The sequence below is a fragment of the Ixodes scapularis genome, unplaced genomic scaffold (assembly GCF_016920785.2).
Source record: "Ixodes scapularis isolate PalLabHiFi unplaced genomic scaffold, ASM1692078v2 PGA_scaffold4__175_contigs__length_147842914, whole genome shotgun sequence".
Classification (NCBI taxonomy): Eukaryota; Metazoa; Arthropoda; class Arachnida; order Ixodida; family Ixodidae; genus Ixodes; species Ixodes scapularis.
The window spans coordinates 57,186,613-57,204,320 of record NW_024609879.1 but is presented as its reverse complement, the minus strand read 5'-3'; the positions used below and the strand labels follow the sequence as shown (position 1 = coordinate 57,204,320).

General features: G+C 42.9%; 1 protein-coding gene across 1 annotated transcript in view; it reads right to left on the bottom strand.

The window, feature by feature from the left end:
- Positions 1-8,792: 8,792 nt before the first annotated feature.
- The window catches only part of LOC115322951, a 34,967-nt gene continuing 26,051 nt past the window's right edge, over positions 8,793-17,708 (bottom strand). Inside the window, exons 6-7 of the mRNA XM_042293568.1 lie at positions 12,095-12,206; positions 8,793-8,838 (exon numbers count right to left, since the gene is read on the bottom strand). Coding sequence (XP_042149502.1) covers positions 8,793-8,838; positions 12,095-12,206 — 158 coding nt within the window. The remainder of the gene's footprint in view (positions 8,839-12,094; positions 12,207-17,708) is intronic.

The window sequence follows — 17,708 nt, the reverse complement described above, 5'->3', positions numbered from 1 at the left end:
ATAACGATTGAAGCACTTAATGACGCAGCACAGGCAGCACTTCATGCTGTGAACCCAGCGCAACCGCACCACTCCGACTTCAATGCGTACCAACGTACGCGGCGTGGTTTCGGTTCCGTTTTCTCTGGGGTTCTCATTGCCTACCTTCGGTACCGGCCGCGCGGCGGCGCGCCAGTCGCGTCGCACGGAGTGTATAACACAAAACGTTTTGCATATAAAACATCATGCTCGTCTGATGATTACCTTTATGCTGATAACATTAAGATAGATGTAATAGCTTTCACAAATGCTATTTATGGTGGATTTTACCAAATAAATTATGATTTATGATTATATCGCTGCTGCATGGACGTTAAAGAAAACACTAAAATGTAAAAACAAAATATTTAAGAACCTAGACACTTTTAATTTTAAATAATTAAAATTATTGTAAATTATTCAATATTTTCGCTGTTAGAAAAACTTTATGTGAGGTTAGTACGTACTGCTATAGGCCCCGCCCATAACGAAAGATGCTTCGCTAACTAAGGATCATTTCTTGGCTCCCATTGTTTGGAGAGATGATTGACGCCTGAAATGTTCGTTGAAAAATTGTTTCTTCGTGCCCTAATAGTATTTTAATCGACCATATTTTTATCGGAGAAACTAATAAGCTAGATGAAGTTAATATTTTTTTCCCGAGATTATCTTTACCTCTTCGGTTTCAATTTTCAAACATTAACAAACATGGCTGACGGTGTTCGCGGCGTGCTCAACGAGCGTAGCTCCTTGAGCTCGTTTATATTTATGAGTGCGAGTTGTTCTGTGTTCACCGAGGTGTTTAGAGGAAGATCTCAACCAACATAGTTTGCAGCAAAAAATTTACAAGAGGACAGTTAAGACTGCTTACGTGTAGGAATGCTTTCGCATTCCTACACGCCCAGAGCATTTCTTCAAGCAGAACACCACGTCTTCCTTTTTCCACAAGGAGCTCAGGCGGTGACATCACGCTGCCCCAATGGGCAGGCGCGGCGAATCCCGCCGGCTCCATGGCTTCCGTGACGATGCATCTGCGGTGCCGTGCTTTTCTTTGTGTTTTATTTCTGAGGCGCGTCCGCTTTGTCCTTGAGCGCCCCGCCGGCTTGCTTGACAAAGCATCTGCGTTGCTGTGATTTTGGCCAATGGGAATTTAAATGCCGTTTCGCTGCTACAGACGGTTACAGACAACGCCGGCTTCGCTCCATGGGACAGTGAATGCTTCCGCATTAATAAATGTCACAAGTACGCGCCTATTTAGAAACGCTGTGTGGGTGCTTGTTTTTTTAGCCGGACGGGCCGAAGACTAGCGTCCTATGTTAACTATTTTGCTTGGTCTGGCTTGATTTGTTTGTTTGCGCGTGTTGATGCTGAATAAAAATGTCGGTTCTCATAAAAGTGGCCCCGCTGCCTTTTGAATTGCGCAACCGTCGTAATAAGAACACCGGTTTAATTTTGAGAAGATACTTAGCAGGTAAGATTTTGCGAGCCATTCGGTTGGAGGCAATCGGGCGTTCGGCTCGCACCAAGTTTGTCCAGGTATGTTGCCGTCATTTCACTTCGACAGGCAAGTGGCTCTGAAGTATTGCAGTGCACCTGGCCAGCCGAAGCAAATATTTTTAGGTCGCGTTTTAGCTGTGCACCATGACACTCACCCCCTTTCCCCCTGGATGCCATGAGTAAGAAACAAGAGCAGAAAATATAAAAGAACTGCACATTAATTTTTTTGAACTGTTAGTCCTCTCGGTTGTTTCTTACTGCACATCGACAGACGCTTAAAAACACTTGTATTGGACAGTGGCTCGTGCATGATAAAAAGCTAGGACGCCGCTTCTTTGGTCACGTCTTGCGAGCGTTGCAGACGTTTTTAGAAGAGCGCGGAATAGCAGATGCACACGGGCGGTAACGGACGTCGACGCGCCGCTTTCATGACCGCGTCTTGCTGGCTTGCAGATAGACCATAGACGGAGGTGGAATAGCAGACGATGTCGGAGGCTGCCGCGAGTTTGCTGGCACGACTAGCAGGTGGTGTCAGACAACAGACTACATGCACCGGACGCACACCAGGGCCGTTTATAGAGAGAGTTTGGTCAATGGGAGGAGCGGGCAGAGCCAGGGCGTGCACCAGACTCAGAAAGAGGGCTTGACATGCTCTCTTGACCAACCAGAAGCGGAAAAGAATCCCCTAGCGGTGGTAACGAGAAACAGTTTTAATCATGGGTATTCTGTTTTAATAAGCGCGTGAGAGTTCAATGTAGTAACTCTTCGTGGTTGAAAATAGGGTGCACGCGATGTTTCTATCATGATCATGCAGAAAGATGTAAGAAACGAAAGTGCCGCGCAACTCGGTTTTGCTCGGACAGAGTGTGACCACTCGAATGGAAAAATCCCGGCCCTCGGCGCCTGGCGTACGGATTATGTCGATCGTTCCGCTAGTAGCACTCTTCCACCATAATTTTGGATGATCGTGATTGAAACATCACGCGCACCGTACTTTCAGTCACCCAGAGTTACTCCGACGCACTTATCAAGTTCGTTTCTCGCGACCACCACCAGAGTATTATCTCCGGCTTCTGGTTGGCCACATTCGAATTTCCGGAGACGCCGACCGATGGCGCCTCGTCCTTTGTTATCTAGTGTTCCCAACGAATGGCCAAACTCGCAACATATACGGCTCTGGTCTGCGTTAGCCAGAGATGGCTAAATTACTTTCAAAAAGTAATTAATTATAAATTATAATTAATTACTTTTATTATTATAACTTTATAAATTACTTCAGACTAAAGGTAGGGACATTACAATACAATTAAAAACCAATTGTGAGCTCTCCTGTTTGCAGGGCTAACGTCGTTGGAGGTTGGTAGATGTGCTGAGTTTAAAGAGAAATCGTTTCTAACATACCGCTACTTACTTTTTGGCGATGCAGGCTAGCCTTCGCAATATCAAGACCGCCCGGATTTCACGCCGTTTAAGTTTGTTTACACGTCGCCGGGTACGGCGATGCATCGAGCGCTCGCGCAGTATACAGGACGGTGAAGTGACCGAACGCAATAGCCTTGAATAACTTACGCGTTCAAGGAGCGCGAAATCAGCTCTTTCTAGTGGCCGGGCCATATAAACGGAGCTCACAAGCTCTGGACAAGGTGGAGACTTGGATCGGGACTGGAACTGGTCACTGTTTCTTTTCCTACATAACACCGTGCCTTTAAACCTGGCCTTTTTTTCAGTTGCTTGCACGACGCGACAGTGAAGTGAAGATTAAGTGACTGAGTAGATGGACGTAGCACGTCTTGCCCAGAATACCGGCCAAAATTGCATCCGCCTTACGCTGAAAAAGGGCGGAGCTATTAACCAGTCCCATTGGCATTCTTTTCCACTGACAGTGCCCTCTTGGTGTGGCAAAAGCGGTCTTCTTTTTGTCACTCGGTTCCATTTCTATTTGCCAGTAACCGGCGGCCATATCTACGGCAGGAAAGTGGCGTGCAGATTCCAAAAGAGCAAGCGTTTCTTCCATATTGGGCAATGGGTAAGGATGAACTGAAGCCTCTTAGTACAAACCAATGTAGTCGATCAGAAACCTAAATGACCGACCTGATTTTTCTTCCAACAAAGCAGGAGCTCCCCACAGGAATGTGGAGAGTTCAATTAGGTTCTTTTGAAGCATTTCTCTGACCTGACGTTTCATATCTTCTCGCTTCGCATAGGGGATTATATAGGCTCTTCTGTATACAAGAGCATCTACTAACATTTGTACGCGGTGCTTTATTATGTCGCAACGTCCAAGGTTTAGTTGATTTAAGGAACACACACGCTCTTGCACTTTGCAAGAAGATCTAGGACCGACGTTTATTCTTCCTCTCGCGAATGCTGAATATCGGAGTTCTTAGAAAGATGCCAATCTTCTTTTGTTTCTCCCTATACGTCACAATGCAAAATGGGCACTCTAGAAGACTGCACTCACGTCAAAGAAGGTCACTTTCAGCTGGAGCATAGAAGCTGAAGCGGCAGTTGATATTCTGAAACATGGACTGACACAGGATCCTTTGTTGAGCTTACCGGACTTTTCTAAGGCGTTCATTCTGATAACGGACGCTTCTTAGAGTGCACTGGGAGCAGTGTTGGCTATGGAGTTCGAGGAAAACGAGCACCCTATTGGGCATATGCCAGCAGGAACTTGAATCTGGCAGAACATAAAATATGCTAAAACGGAAGAAGAATGTTTTCGCGGTAGTCAGGGCAGTTAAGCATTTCCGGTGTTACTTGTACGAAAGAAAGTTCTAGGTTATAACCAACTGCCGTGCACCAAATGGCTGATGAACGCCCGTGACCCCAATTCTCGTTTACCGCGTTCAACTTGCTACTGCAAGAGCATAACTTTAAAGTGGAACATGAGGCGGAAAAAACGATCAGAACGCTGACTTATTAACCAGAGATGTAGTAAGTGAAGTCACTCAATCTGAACCACAAAATGTTTAATGGCGATGGTTTTATTTGTGCATAGAAAGTTAATCACGCTCATCACTAAGTGCGAAGAGCAACCTCATAAGACATCGGGATGCTATGTCATCGACTCTCGAGGCCATCTTTGTCGGAGAGAACAGACTGCGTTGAAGCAAGAGCGTCTTGGGAATAACCGAAGTGTTGTCCCTGCATCGCTTAAAAGTTATCCGATACAACTACATCATGAAAAAACCTTGCTCTAGACACCAAGGGACGGGCGAAACAAGTGAAAGGGTTCGAGAAAAGAACTTTTGAGACGGAATTCGAAAAAAGATACCGAGCTACTGTGCCCAATGTCTGTCGTATATGCGTCATAAATCGTCACACAATAGGAGGCGAGCACCTCTGCAAGCATTTGAAGAGGTTTCACAACCATGTCAAAGGGCAGCAATGAATATTGTGGGGCGTTTCTAACTACGGCGGAAGGAAATCACTGTGTTCTGGGATTTTTAGATCTTGCCAATTATGCAAACGTCGTCGCAATGCCACACCAGAAAGCTGAATGTGTAGATAAAACCTTAGTAGAACTCGTAATTCTTCGCCAAGGAGTGCCTCCGAAAATCTCTACAGATCAAAGCACTAATTGTATATCAATATTGTTCCTGAATGTTGGCGATCTGCTTAGGATAAGGACACTCTAAACAACAGCCCATCATCCATAGTGTGATAGAGTAAAACAGCGTCTTAATTAGACTTTCGTCTCAATGCTATCCGACTATGTGTGTGCGGGCCAGAAATGCAGTGACCAATGAATGTCACATTGTATGTTTGCAAGTAGAGCTAAACAGGAAAGTAGACTTGAGACGCCTTTCTACTTATTATACGAATGTGACGCTGATTTACCGGACATCTTATATGAAACACACCACCCGTCAATAACGATACACCGCACAATTATACCAAAGAATTACGTCACAAACTTAAAATGGCTCATGAAACAGCACGAGAGAAACTAGCAAAAGTTTGCTAGACACTGAAATTATCTGTATGATCGAAATTCCTGAGGACCAATTGACAACGTAGGCGATCTCGTGTACATTGAAGTAATGGCCGTTGAACGAGGAATCTCAAAGAAGGTGTTTCCAAAGTGGGAAAGCCCGTACCACGTGATTGAAAAGTTAAATGACGCTACGTGTCGTGTCAGGAATGCCCGCATTGGGGAGCGGAAAGTTCTGTTTGTGAACAGGATGAGAAAAATAACGGCAGGCAAAACGCAAATCCTGAAGTTTGCGGACAACCATTACAATCACCCTGAGGACGAGGGAGGCTCTTTCTCATTCAGAACGCCCCAGTTGGCTCCACGAGAATCTGCCGAGCACCAAATGCCAACTGTCAAGTATCCAAATGAGGAACTGATTGCGCTGGGGTTTTTAGAAGAGCTCGAGATGACTCGAAGAATGGCGATCAGTGTGCAGGAAAGAATGCCCTCAATATCTTCAGTTGAACTCGTGGAGGAGCTGCCAATGGCGACCCAGGAATCTTCTTTGATGTCCCATTCTTAAGCCCTCCGCAGTCGTGGACCTGTGTGAACATAGCTCTCTTACACTATCAGATATTTTTTTCGTGGGTGTATTAAGCTGCCTTTTTTTAATAAAATATGCGTATATAGTGTTGAGTTCCTTGTGTGAAAGTTTGTTTTGTACTGTACCTAACTGAATATTTAAGTGCTCAACTGAAAAGACAAGGGAGATTGTTGTTTCGGGAAAAGTAAAGAAAATTTGACGATTTGACAAGAAGAAATTTTTTTTTTGGTTGATCGTGTGTGACAAAGCTTTGTTTCATTTGATTTTTTTATGTTTTTGTCAAAGCTGTGTGTTGTGCGTGAGAACGGTGCCACTGAAGAAGAAAATAAGATAGAAGACAAGGAAGAACTGTCAGATAAAAATAGGCCTGTTGGGCGGAGCGGTAGAAGGCAACCTTTAAGGAGTCAGGACAGATACCATCTCTAACCCTGGAGCTTCGAAAGGTTCCCATCGGCATTGATCCCGATTATTCGCAACAACGGGTAAAGACGGAAGGAAGTCGGCCGGCCTTGAGTGGTGCAGACGAGAACTAAGTCAGTCACCTACATTGAACTCCCGAGACCCGATATTCCCTAACTATGAGAGTCACTCCTGTTTCATGTAAATAGCTTTTCCTCTTCATTTATATAAGTCTACGTTCTAATTTTTCCAAAGTTTTCTTTCCATTTTTTCTAATTTTATGCTGATTCCCAAAGTGACACAAGTTAATTTGACAAGGTTTCTCAATTTAAACTGGCATTCTACAACCCATAAATACGAAGATGACGTAACACCTAGAGGCGTCACACATGCAACTTGCTAAAAGTAATGAAAGCGAGATAGCTCGACATTAAAAAAAAACAATTTTAGACTACAAGTTAAAATAATAGCTTGACCATAGTGAAATTTATTTTGAGTGTAACAGATGAGTTGTAGTGCAGTAGAGCGAGAATTGGCAAAATAGTCAGCGGTCAAGCCTGCAATCCCCGACAGGTGGAAGAAACGTCAATTTTCTCCTCGACCTCTTCAATGTTCAATACCTGGAAGACTAAAAATGCACCACTCTTGCTGTTTGGGCTGGCGTTTATTTAAAGAATTATCCTAAACGTTTTTTAATTAGAAATTCGACCCTAAACTTGTGCATGAGTTTAGAGGAAAACACCCCATAGGGGTCTTTATTAAATTAATGTACCAGGTGTTTCATCGCCTATACCACATAACACAAATACGCTCTGAAGCAAGGCAGTGCTGTTATTAAGACATACCAAGATATTTAGCAGAGATTTTCAAAACCGTTTGTATTGAACGACTTTGTATGCGTAAGGGGTGTCAAAGTGAGAACGAAGGTAGCAATTATAAAAACTATTTAATTGCAAGCTTTTTCACAAACGAGTTTAAGTATTGTTTAATTTACATTTCTTAATTCAAACGGCGCTTTGATGTTTTTGCTGAGTCTTTTGAGCTTTCTTATTTTGCCTGCACTTTCTGAAATGAAAAAGAGCAGTGAAGACACGTAATATGAAATATCAAATTGTTATAGTAAATATAAAAGAAAACGCACTAGAGGGAATACCTGCACAGGCATAAATTCATCTATAATGAACAGCACGTTAACCAAAAGCTCATGCAAGAGGGTAAAAATTACGATGGCATGTCTCTATACCGCAGGTTGCAATTCTTCATCAAATAAGGTGAGCGTCGTACGAGGTGAATAGCTCAGTTTGGCAGTTCGAATTGTTCTTCTACAGCTCACAGATGGGACGCTGTTTGAAAAAAGAACTGAATCTCCGGAGTCGAAATATTAGTGTAACCCATACTGTTCTTGCTTTTTTCTATACTCGTAAGACCTGCATGTATAAACAGCCTCCGATAGCACAGCCCTTTGGGTCAGATGAGGTTTTTGTCCGGAAATTTATGGCATTAAAACGCGCCAAAAGATCCAAGGGAAAGCCAAAATTGACCTTTCTTGGCCAGTCTGGGTATGCTCGCCCTAATTCGCGAAACAAGTGTCAATGTTAGGTTTCACTGCTGGTAGTTTAGCTGTGATTAGGCATCTTTGGGCCTCAATCACCTAACAAATATCAAAGTTGGGCTTCACTTTTGGTTGTTCGGTTTTCATGTGGCAATTTCGTGCCTAAATTGCCCAACAAGTGCCCGATTTAGGCTTCACTGCATGTTCCTCAATTCTTACATGGCACCTTTGGTCCAAGTCTGGCACTTCGGCAATCATGTGGAGAGCCAAACATAATCCATAGAAACGCCAAAGAAGAGTACTCTGGTACTAAGGAATGCCCAGGAGCAAAGCCGTATTAGACCCAGTTTAGACCCCTAAGAGTGCCAAGGTTGCGCCAACCAATGAGTTTTTCTAATTTCACCTAGGCTTGTCAGTGATAAAAATTTAAAAGTTCAAAATATTATAACATATGGGTTCTAATGTGATGACTAGCCAAACGTTTTAAAGTAGAGCAACAATCATTCTTGTATTTAAACCTAAAAAAACAAGTAAGCTCTAACTGTAGCAAGAATTTATACATTGCTTTTTTGTACAATTTTCAGCAGAGGACTTTGTTGAAGGGCATGTTTGGTCCTGTTCTAAACTGATTGATCAATTGCAGATATAAATCCGCTACGGCTAAACTTTTTTTCTACAATAGAGAGGGTAAAGGGAGGCGCGAGTCTTCGCGTAAACTGTGTACTTTTTAAATGTAAAGTTTTACATAGGCCAAAGTTGTTTAAAGCAAAAATAGATACTTTCAAAAGCATTGAATCATCCTCTTACCTAAAGTCACTCTGCTCCAATTTAACTTTCTTCGACGTAATGCTAGAAAATAAATTCAGTTCTGTTGAAACACACTTGATTGATACCAAATCTCTATTAATAAGTACATCACCTTTCTAGTGCTTTACAACTGAAGCTAATATTGCTCTAAGCCGTGGTGTATTAATTTAAATGTATGGGCAGATATTCATATTTAAATACATTTTAAATTTTGTTCAAACCACCTAGCAAATCAACTAAGCACATCTGGCAGGCCCCAGGGAAGTTTTGATGATTAGTTTACTCGTCGATCACATGAATATAGTTTTATGAAAACCGACATCTTACTTACATGCACGCTCACACCGAGAGTTTACCATTAAAATTGGGGTATCTCTGCTTGTATTGAAACCTGCCTACAGAATGAAAATCTGCAACCATGTTTTTTTTTTCGCAGCCGTGAAGGCTGCTTTGTGATTTGCCTCCTTTTATAACTTATTAACAAACAAATTTGTTTTCAATTTAACAGTTTGAAAGCAACACGTAAGCGTTGTTTTTTATGTTGTGATCTCTTTCAATGTTAGGCATTCTTGGATGTATTTTTGTAGTTGTAGGAACGAATTTATAAACTCTAAGCATAATAAAAACGGATCACGAGTTTAATATCTCCTGGATTTATCACACTGACTTTGAAAAGTATATATGAATATTGTATCCGGATTCAGTTGGGTAGCATCAACTCCAGGTGCAAAGCAAGCAGTCGTTTTTATTATAACGCGTAAAGTACCAATGATTGCATATCCATGTGTCAGCAGCGTGCAGACAAGCGGAACAATGCGTATGTGCATTTGTTCTATGTCTTTGTAGCTGATGAAGTTGGGCGGTGGAAACTTAGATTATCACACATTTGATAAGAAGTTGTTTTTGGAACGACCATTAAAATTAAATTGTATAAATATTCCCGTGTTGCAGTTACTTGACCTGCGTTACAACCTCTGTTCTCAGTAGGAAGGTTTGAAGTAAACTCAGCGTTCACATCAAGATCGTAAACGCAATGTATTATGGCATATGTCTACCACAATGAAGTTCGGCTGATCACTGGGCGGTAATAATAGTCACAGTGTCAAGTACATATTCCCTTTCTCGATGCAAAAAATGAAACCCATTCGGCAGGTCCTCATATAACACAATTTAAATTTATTTTGCGACGTTGAGAAGAAATGATTCTTCTTGGTGATAAGCCATGCGATCTTTTGTTTGATTACAAAATAAGCAATATAGGCCGTTAGATATAATTTTATTTAGAGAAGCGACAAATAAAGAAACATTTTGCAATAGGTTTTCAGTTAGTGAAAATATTTCATAGTATAAATATTGATTATCGTGCGGTTACCAGAAGCCACCAACATATATTGAACTGTGAAGAGTAAAATTTATTTTATGTCTTTCAATATTTCTTATAGAGAGACAGGTTTCTGATGTTTATGGTAAGTGAACCTCATATCGCCTACTGAAAACAGTTGTACAATTTTATACTGGTCTACAGAGGTTTGTACCGGCCGCCGGTATCACCGTACCGGCTACCCCTATGCGTAGACCGGTTACCGGTACACGAGTACGGGTCATTCGGTTTCAGATGCCAGCCGCCCACATGTGTACTGGTCGCTGGTAAAGGGATAGGGTTAACGCCGTGACAATAATGAAGAAAAACGGCAGTATATCGCACCGATATTGTTATCTTCATTGAGGTGACCATATCACTACCGGTGGCCTTTAGCAACGCACCGGTGGGCTGTGCCGCGAGGCCGGTATGTCATACGGACACGCCGGCCCAGAATTTCAAAATTTTACCCGGCATTTAATTCAAGAATATCTCACATTGAATGTACATTTTCATCCGCTCTTGAAAATCCAAAAATACACGAGTTAAAAAAACAAAAAAAAAAACAGAAAAAGGACATATATATTCGGTACACCCGAAAGAACGATTGTACCCTCCAAGAGAAATCTCAAGACTGCCCCAAAGTAACGCAATACGGTAGCGGGTTAGGCTTCCCAGAATTCCCAGACGACGTAAAAAATAGTTGTTTTATTTTGGCGCACATATATTTGTATTTATGCAAGTCTATAAACATTAAACCTTTGAAAAATGTTAATTGGGTGAATCGTATTCTAACAAGAGTATATTTGACCGCAAATCAGTTTCATGTCTTGATCTGCTATTTCTGTGTTTTTAGAATGGCTGGCTCGACCGAACGAGTTTCCTCACTAGTGGGCTACGACAAAAACTGGATGAAAATGTGGTAAACTAAGATAGGTTTATTACTGTTACTTTTGTGAGTTTCTAGAGTATATACCTGTGTAAAATTTTACCACGTTTTTTATAAGTACTTTTAATAAATAGACAAATCGTTTTGTCCTTGATTTTCAGATATAATGTTTGTTATCGGTCGTTTGGCTCTGCCGACTGGACGGAAATTTTCAAACAAAGTAAAACACGTGCTTCGATATATATTTATGCGAATATCTCTCTACCCCTTTGCTGTGGTCATGCCATCTTCAGAGGTTCTAGAACTCTAACGAGGAGATCTGATATGTTTGTGAGAGTGCAACAATTTTCGCAAATTTTATAACTAGATCCACGAGAAATCTTATGCTTAGGTGCTTCGGAAAGCTAGAATTTGCGTTAAAGATGAGGAACCATGTTGAAAAGTTATCGGAATATTGATCACTTGTTTCAATGTGTTGCGGCATAACAAAGACTATGACAAGAAAGGCGTGGCCCTATTTTACAAAATACGTCAGACGAACTCGGAGGAGGCAAGGATTAGGAATAATTTGTCGTGCTGTACCTTTACGATACATAAAATGAAAAATATTAAAGCTAATTTTTAATACTTTAGAGTTTTGGTTTTCGTTGCACACTGTAATGTTGATAGACTCAATCTCTTCCTCGTCGATTGTAGAATACTGCTCTAATCGGTTTCACCTGGATAGCTTAGGCCAACTTTTGAACAGGCAAACCTGATCGTGTATAGGCTCCTGCCTGAATTCTGAAAAACTTGTATTGATACAATTAAACCAGTTTGAATATAGCTTTTGTATGCCGATAACATCGTATGATTTGAAGTGGTCAACCCGTATAAACACTTTTTTTTTTCAGTACGGTCACGAAGCATTATTTTCCTGTTTTACTGAAAAATACCAACACTGGGATCTGATAAATAGAAGTCTTGAAACAACCCTAGACGGGTAATAACCGGCTTAAATTGATGAATGCGGCGGCTGAAACTTTGAAGGACAAAGGAGGGTTACTTACCTTTTTTTAATAAGTTCACTCAAAAACTCTCCGGTGTTATTAACTTTGTTCGGAATGTATGTTAGGAGAAATGGCACCATACTTTCGCATAAGGTTTTGTGTTTTATATACGCTTGAATATAAACATAAACACACCGCCATCAATTTGGGATGGAAATAAAAATCTATTATTTATTATTATTATTAATATTATTATTTCGCTTAACACTTTTCGTGGTTTTTTTTTCTTAGTGCTTTTTTCTTCTTCTTCCGTGCTTTTTTTTTTCTTTTAACGCTATTCGCTTTTTTTTTCTTCTTCTTCATGCTTTTTTTTGTGTTTTATAGTTCGACTTTCTGTCTTACATTGTGGAATCATGATAATCGTCTTTTGAATTTTTTTATGGGCGTCATCATACAAGCCCTCTGCAGGCTTTGATATGCCCGTATCTAGTACATGAATTCCAATTTGTGTGAAATAAATATATTATTATTATTATTATTATTATTAAAACACAAATTATATTCGAATGATTGTTATCTTGTGCTATGGCAGCTCTTCTCTGTTCGTACGTTGTACAGTCCTCACCAATATGAAAACGCACTGAAATCGCTTGGCCGAGACGGCGGATGGCGGTGGCACTGCTCGCGCTTTGGGCTATTCTATCTTGCTACAATATAATAGATTACGTCTGCTCAGTTTGGTTGTATTATCGAGTTCCTTTCCACTCGAAGTGATGCAAATCTGGCCACAACGTGTGACACCTCCCCTCTAGCCACCGTCTCGCACACGCGCTCCGAGTGGGTCCTTGGTGTGGAGGGGGGGGGGGGGGGGAGGCAGGTACCTTCAGTATACCTCACAATTATAAAAGGAGTAGCATTTTAAAACAAGGTTATCACTATTCTTACAGATTTTCCAATAGAAAGTTTATTAATACGAGAAACAAACTAAACGAGGTACGCTAACTTCTTTTCCTTACGCCTAGGTTACTTCCGCGCACACACTAATTGTTAAAATTATCGTAGCCGTGCATTTTCTAAGCTACTAGAATTCCTTAACAAACTTTTTAAGTAATGCATTAATAGCCTGCGTTAATGTTGGAAACTTCAAGGTGGCCGTATTGTATGTTACATTTCGTAGAGTCTTGGTAACCAGTCTGTCTATGCTGGAAAAAGCGATGAAGAAACTTCATCGTGACGTCGCTGGTGGGAGGAGCCTAATCTCAATCGGCGGCGAACTCAACTGGCAGGGAACTTCATCGCGGCGCGTTGATGACGTCGACGGAGAGTGGCGATTGAGTTGAAACTTCATCGGGATTTGTCCCCAAAATATGTCCCTAGAGGGAAATGCGCAAGGCCGCATCGAAGGGTCTTGTAAAAGCATCATTTTTAACTTCTGAAAATGTATAATGCAGTACAATCTAAATATAATTACCGGTGTCAAGTCTAGGTCGCATGAATCATGTCTTTTTACGTAAGTGAAACAATTTAGATGATCGCAATGCGTGAGCTGCATCGCGATCGTGATGAATCGTCATGGCCGACGGTGGATGTCGCACGAAAAGTGCTCGTGTGTCTGTACGAAGATTTGCCTCACTTTTGGAAGTTTTGCTGTCAAGTCGGGCTTTTTCACGTCGCGATTACCACTCGGCAGTCTGGTGGGGGACGTGAACCAGGTGTCCTCGCTGAACTCGAGGAGTAGGACAGAATCTTGGCCCATATGAGAAAGGTTCCTCGCTAAGACACGGAAGAAGGCGCATGATTTCGAGGGCGGACGCGCCTCGTCCGTCGCCACTCGGCATCTCGGCTGCAGTGTCGGTAAGTAAGTGCATGGCATCTCAATGGGCGGTTTTAGCGTACCGTTGCCGTGCGCAGCGAAATTGCTACTGGGAGCTCGCGGTGTAACTTTGAGGCATGCTTTTCAGCGCGCTTAAAGCCTTACCAGCCGTACCGCGGCCACCGCAGAACACGGTAACGGTCTCCTAAAACTTGCTACTTGTAGTAAACAGACACTGTGTTGTTTTTGGTCTTATTGACTTTGCACGAGTGTGCTGCCTCGTGATGTTTCTTTGAAAGCTCGGATCGTAGCGCTCAAGCTGACGAGTTAATTTCTCTAGAGCTGTGCATGAGGCACTCCGATACCTGAATTCTAAAGTGTAGGCAATTGGGCATTACATCAATGCGGAACCAGAAAGGCTGCCAATTTGTTGTGTGTTAACTTGTGTTTGATTGGATGATGCAGGACTCGTCTGCTGTGGCCAAAGGTGCTAGTGAGGACCCAGCACAGATGGCAGCTCCACCACCACCAAATGGTAGGTATAAAAAACAGTCTGGATTCATCTCCATAATACGTGGTTTGCGCCTGTGTCAGGACATGTATTATGCATGAGTGCCGTCGGCAGCCTCATGCTGGTGGCCATTGATGTTGTGGGGTTGCAGCTTTGCTACACTGTGATCATGGTGAATTGTGCTGGCTCCAGTGGCCCAAAGTGACAGCTTTTGTACCCATCTCAGCAATTTCACAAAAATGTGAACATGACCTGCACTGTGCATAACTATGTAGAAGATGCTGTCATTAACATATTGTGCCTGGTCGGTAGCTCCCAAGGCAACTGTAGGTCCAACCGTGATGTTTCTAGCAAGGTGACACCTCAGCAAGACTTGCAAAAACTTAAGTGTACACATGGTGCAGAGACAATCCACACATGGTTACTTGAGTTTTGTGTCGGTCGAGACACAGATCCAATTAATGAGACTGTGTCAGGAAAAAGACGGTGCCTCCGGTCCCGTTTCCCAACAGCAACCTGCTTCCACCGAACATTCCCGGCAGCACATCGACCCACTGCCCTCAAATTGACAAGGCAATGACACTAAGACAAAACTGGCTCACCAATTCCAAAACCGGTGTCTGCTATTTATATAAAAAGTCCACTTCTAAAAGTATTTGCTGCAAAGGGCTGTGGAAGCAGGACGCGCCTGGCTGGGCATTGCCTGTCGAACTCGGCAAAATCATCGGCGTGCAGTTTTGCATACTTCTCTTCATTTTTTGCACTCGGGTATTCACGTCCTCCACCTCTGGCTAGATATCACAATCTGTCACAGTTGAGAGTAAGTAGCAGATGGTTCTCGCCACCACACAGAGCAATATTTTCTGCGTACTGAACTGGACAAACTTTGTCATCATCACTTGACGGATTAAACTTCTGCCTAGGCTTAGCCCAAGTGCCTGCACTAGCACATATTTCCCCGTACGTCTCCGAGCAAGCGCGCCCGTGGCCGAATGGTTCTCGTACTTGGTTCGCACACAAAGGGCCAAGGTTTGATTTCTGGCCGCGCATGCACCTTTTTGTTAATGTCCCGCACATCCACCAAAATTTCGCGAATGACAGATGGTCAGGTGACGAATGAACAGAAACTAAATGTTTAATTTGGCAAACTTGTACCGAAAACAAAAATACAAAGAGGTAGCATCACAGGCATCGAAGGTCGGCGGAGTAGCACGATTGAGCACAAGAGCGAGACTCTCTGTATCGCCACGCAGTACCCCTCATGTATATGCGTGGACTTCTGGAACAATCGGCATAGAAAGTTTGGTGCGTAGAACATTCTGACTTTGAACAAGCAATGGGATTCTTGAATTAAACCAGAATGCAACATTTACAGAAATAACAAAAAGGTGCATGTGCGGCCAGGCATCATACCTCAGCCCTTTGTGTGCAAGCTAAGCACAATAACCATTCGGCCACGGGCAAGCTTGCTCGGAGACGTGCATGGCAATATGAGCAGCCTCTGCCATTAACCACATCTGACATGTACCAAGTGGTGGTCACCAACACGGTGCCCTTGGAAGTACTCAAAGGTCTTGTCTTTTATACTGACATGACATTACCTGCAAACCATGTATGCATGCTACTGAAACTGTGTCGTGTCAGCTGTGCACCAGTCATCAGGCAGAGCTGCAGCGGAAAAAGATAAGCGCAAGCGACCAACGACCGGAGCAGCAAAATCGCGACACACGGTGGTGGCCGGCACAAAGCAGCCCATCCTAAAGCTTGCATTCCGAAAGATATCTTATCCCTCAATTTTCTGGCAGCCACCAACGTTGAGACATGGAACATGACTGGCACTTGCTATCGGCGCGCTCGGGAACAATAGCGCTGCCTGTCGCAATTTTGCTACTCCGGTCATTGGTCACTTGTGCTAATCTTTTTCAGCTGCAGCTGTACACTCCCACCCTGGATGGTGAGGGCCTGAACTGCCCCCAGCTGCACTGTTTAGGACCTCTCGCCCACTCAGCGGGAGCAGCTGGTTGCATTGCACATGCTGCTGGGCACCCAACATTACAGCACGAGTGCCCTAGATGTAGAGAAATGCAGTCAAGGTCTAAAATTGGCTGGCAAGCATTGTTTGGAGAACCGTCGAAAGAAAACCTGTGTCATATGGCACTAATGAATTATTCCAGGCCAAGTTTCTCCGTCCTTGCTTTATTGAGTTACACCCAGAGCAGCTTGGGCTCACAGTCTTTGTTTTTTGCTCAGTGCAATGCGGAAGAGCTGGACTTCCACAGCACCAAAAACATTGACGAGAACAACAGTTAACTTGTCATTGGGAATCAGTTATGACAGACAGTTATAGCATAAAGGAAAGTGAATGCAGGACTCTTCTGTTTTTGCTCCTTTTCATTTTCGGACCTTGTGTTGTGTTTCGAAGTGAGTGATTTCCAACTTTTCGCTTTCCATTTTTTATGTGATGGACAGAGCAGGCCTGTCTGCTGCAAAGTAATTGGATCATGCTAGGTGCACATTGCTCAAGGCTGCTTGCTTCATAGGTTGCGTGTTGTACTGGAAGACCCACAGCATGAGCTTGCTGGTCTGAGCAGTTCCTTGGTTAGGAAGGTGCCCGCATAAACAAAATGTCTTTCAGGAGTCTCGCATTCTTGATATTTCCAGCACTGCATAAGAGTTCTAAAAGAAGATAAAAGCAGTGGTTGCTGCTCATCACACCCCTGGGATTCTCTTGTTCTATGCAATTTCTGTAACATAGTCTTTAAAAATGCTTGTTTTTATAAACATTCACCCTTTTCGTGTACTTTGTTTGCAGGCTGTGGAGGGACAAGCAGCTGCAGATAGCCAGCAGTCGTCTTCACTGACCACACTCGAGCTGCCCCTTGTGGGGGTGCAGAATTTCCATGCACAATAAAACATGCTCCCTAGGCACCCTTTTGCGTCTGTCATGATTTCAGTATAGCATGGAAAAAAAGGTTTGCAGCACTACCTTGGTCATACCCGACAAAATTGTCATACATCGAATACAAATTTTGGGTCAGGAAATCTCGGTGCAATTGTTTATGTGCCGGGACTCATATCTCGACTTCAGATGTCGATGTATATTTCATATACAGGGAACCAGAAATTTCACAATTAACGGTGACACGGTGGTGCAAGTTCAATCGTCCAGATACCAGCAACCACAGTTAATTCTTCACCTTTTCTTTTTCTATACTTGGAACAATATACTGTTGGAACCAGAATGCTTATGCAGTCAATGGGAAACAAGATGCCACCCATGAGGAGGCCCTCTTTTATTCTCTATTCTAATGCCTCGACGTTTCGCTTATGCGGTTTGCATTTTTGCAAGG